At 35.1% G+C, this 2,310-nt stretch overlaps 1 protein-coding gene across 2 annotated transcripts in view; it reads left to right on the top strand.

The window, feature by feature from the left end:
- Window positions 1–1,927, top strand: part of LOC107692008 (ankyrin repeat and SOCS box protein 7) — a 14,511-nt gene extending 12,584 nt beyond the window's left edge. For both annotated transcript variants that reach the window (XM_016490880.1, XM_016490881.1), the window contains one exon: window positions 1,285–1,927. In XM_016490880.1, coding sequence (XP_016346366.1) covers window positions 1,285–1,424 — 140 coding nt within the window. In that variant the 3' untranslated portion in view covers window positions 1,425–1,927. The remainder of the gene's footprint in view (window positions 1–1,284) is intronic.
- The last annotated feature ends 383 nt before the right edge of the window (window positions 1,928–2,310 follow it).

Here is a 2,310-nt window from a genome sequence, read left to right as displayed (position 1 = left end):
TGTACAGTATAAAAACCATTATGCCTATGGAGAGTCCCCGTAAACCACAAATGCAAGTGTGTGTGTGTGTGTGTGTGTGTGTGTGTGTGTGTGTGTGCGTGCTTTTTTTCCTCCCCGATGCTAAAGTTTGTTTTGTTTGTTTGTTTTTGTGCCTGTCAGAAAGTCATTTTTCATGCTCCATCCTTAAGTAACAGATTTATACATTTATTATTGCATACATGTATACTTTTTTCCACCCTAATATAGACTTACAATGTTGGTAAAGTTTTTTTTTTTCTCCCAGAAACAGTTGTTTTTCAAAGCCTTTTTTGTCTCTTTCTGACCCTTTGAATTAAACGTCTTGTTTTTTGCTGCTGTACCTAAGAAGTCTGTAAGACGTCTGCAATATAGTATGCAAATGTAGTTTAATCTACTCCTTCCTTAAACAACAGGCTCTCTGTGACAGATTCTACATTTATTATTACATTTATATAGAGTTATTTACGCAATATCTATAATAATAATACATTTCATTTATAAAGTACTTTTGTCAAACCCAAAGCACAACAGTACAAAGAATTGTATAATGAAACATTGAAAGTACAGTACAGTAATACGGATATTATATGTGACCCTGGAGCACAAAACCACTCTTAAGTAGCACGGGAGTATTTGTAGCAATAGCCAAAAACACAGTTTAATCTACTCCTTCCTTAAACAACAGGCTCTCTGTGACAGATTCTACATTTATTATTACATTTATATAGAGTTATTTACGCAATATCTATAATAATAATACATTTCATTTATAAAGTACTTTTGTCAAACCCAAAGCACAACAGTACAAAGAATTGTATAATGAAACATTTAAAGTACAGTACAGTAATACGGATATTATATGTGACCCTGGAGCACAAAACCAGTCTTAAGTAGCACGGGAGTATAAAAGAGAAAATCCAACCACCTGTAGTCTTTAATTCAAAGTCTTTCATTTATATCTGCTTAGTTTAATTCTTAAGGCATCCGTTTCTGTCTGGTGAGTTCAGTGCATTAAGTTCATTTATTCAGTGTATTTGACGTAAGACACATAATAAACACCCCTCTAAGTCAGTTGTAGGACACAAATGTTGCCCCTTAATAAAACAATTAAAGTTTCTATTTTAAGTTTCTGTTATATGTTTTAGACTGTAGCCACACATCTTTTGTGTTTTTTTTTCTCTGTTATTAGATTGAAATAGTTGTGTTCAGACAGAAATGCAGTCAGATTGGATTGACTGGTTTAACCTGACACTCGTTGTGTTTCAGGGCAGCCCAGGACTTTGCAGGATCTGTGCAGGATAAAGATCCGGCAGTGCATCGGCCTGCAGAGCCTGAAGTTTCTGGAAGAGCTGCCCATTGCCAAGGTCATGAAGGACTACCTGAAACACAAGTTCGACAGAGTTTGACAGCAGCCGACCAACTCGTTTCTGTAGGTTCCCTTAAGACTCTATGCAAACTCGAAACCTCTGGGAGCAGGTGCAGCGTTTTGTACAAGCGCAGTGAAATAACGACACTGTAATGGCCACGTTTATTCGTTCACTGAAGGTGTCGTGGAGAAACTCCTGACCCCTGAGAGAAGAAAAATGCAGACGTTTGATTTGTAGCAAATATCTTTTTTTGCTCTTAAATCAACAAGGCCTTTGTAAGTATTAGACATTTTTTTTTGTATCGGCTACATTCTCAGACAAGGAAAAGATAAAAGCTAAGCTATCCAGAGAAATTGGCAAATGTTCAGGTCACCCTCATTAAAAAATGCATGTGCTATTGTCATTTTTACTGTGAAGAAATCATTTTCAACCACAGCTTTTTTTGGTGCATTAAGTTAATAGAATCCAATTTGTTCGCATTTAAAAACAAATTGTACCAAAAAACCCAATAGGCTCTCAGTTTTTCTCTGCAAACATTCAAGTTTTTTTTTTGTTGTTTTTTTTCAGAGAATTTTTATTTAATAAATTTTTGTTTTTACGACTTTTATTTACAAATTGTTAGAGATTCAGTATCAGAGGTGCTTGTCTTTAGTTTGCATTAAAAGCTACAAAAAAAAAGAAGTCCTCGTCGCAAGAGGACTACATAGGTGAACATGTATTACGTACATAAATCATTAATTAACTTTATGTAAATATTTGTGTCATATGTACAGCAGATATTTTTAGACTATTTAAGCCACATGCTTGTGTTATAGAAGTGTTTTGGGGGTTTCGTTGAGTGGTTCTGTGTTTTTCGTGTGACCTGTCAAGGGCTTTGATGTGGGAACGTCCGGATCTATAATTAAATGGAATATTAGTGACGCTT

This window comes from Sinocyclocheilus anshuiensis, unplaced genomic scaffold (assembly GCF_001515605.1).
Source record: "Sinocyclocheilus anshuiensis isolate Anshui unplaced genomic scaffold, SAMN03320099.WGS_v1.1 scaffold426, whole genome shotgun sequence".
NCBI lineage: Eukaryota > Metazoa > Chordata > Actinopteri > Cypriniformes > Cyprinidae > Sinocyclocheilus > Sinocyclocheilus anshuiensis.
The sequence above is the reverse complement of the archived record's forward strand: the minus strand, read 5'-3'. Positions and strand labels throughout refer to the sequence as shown.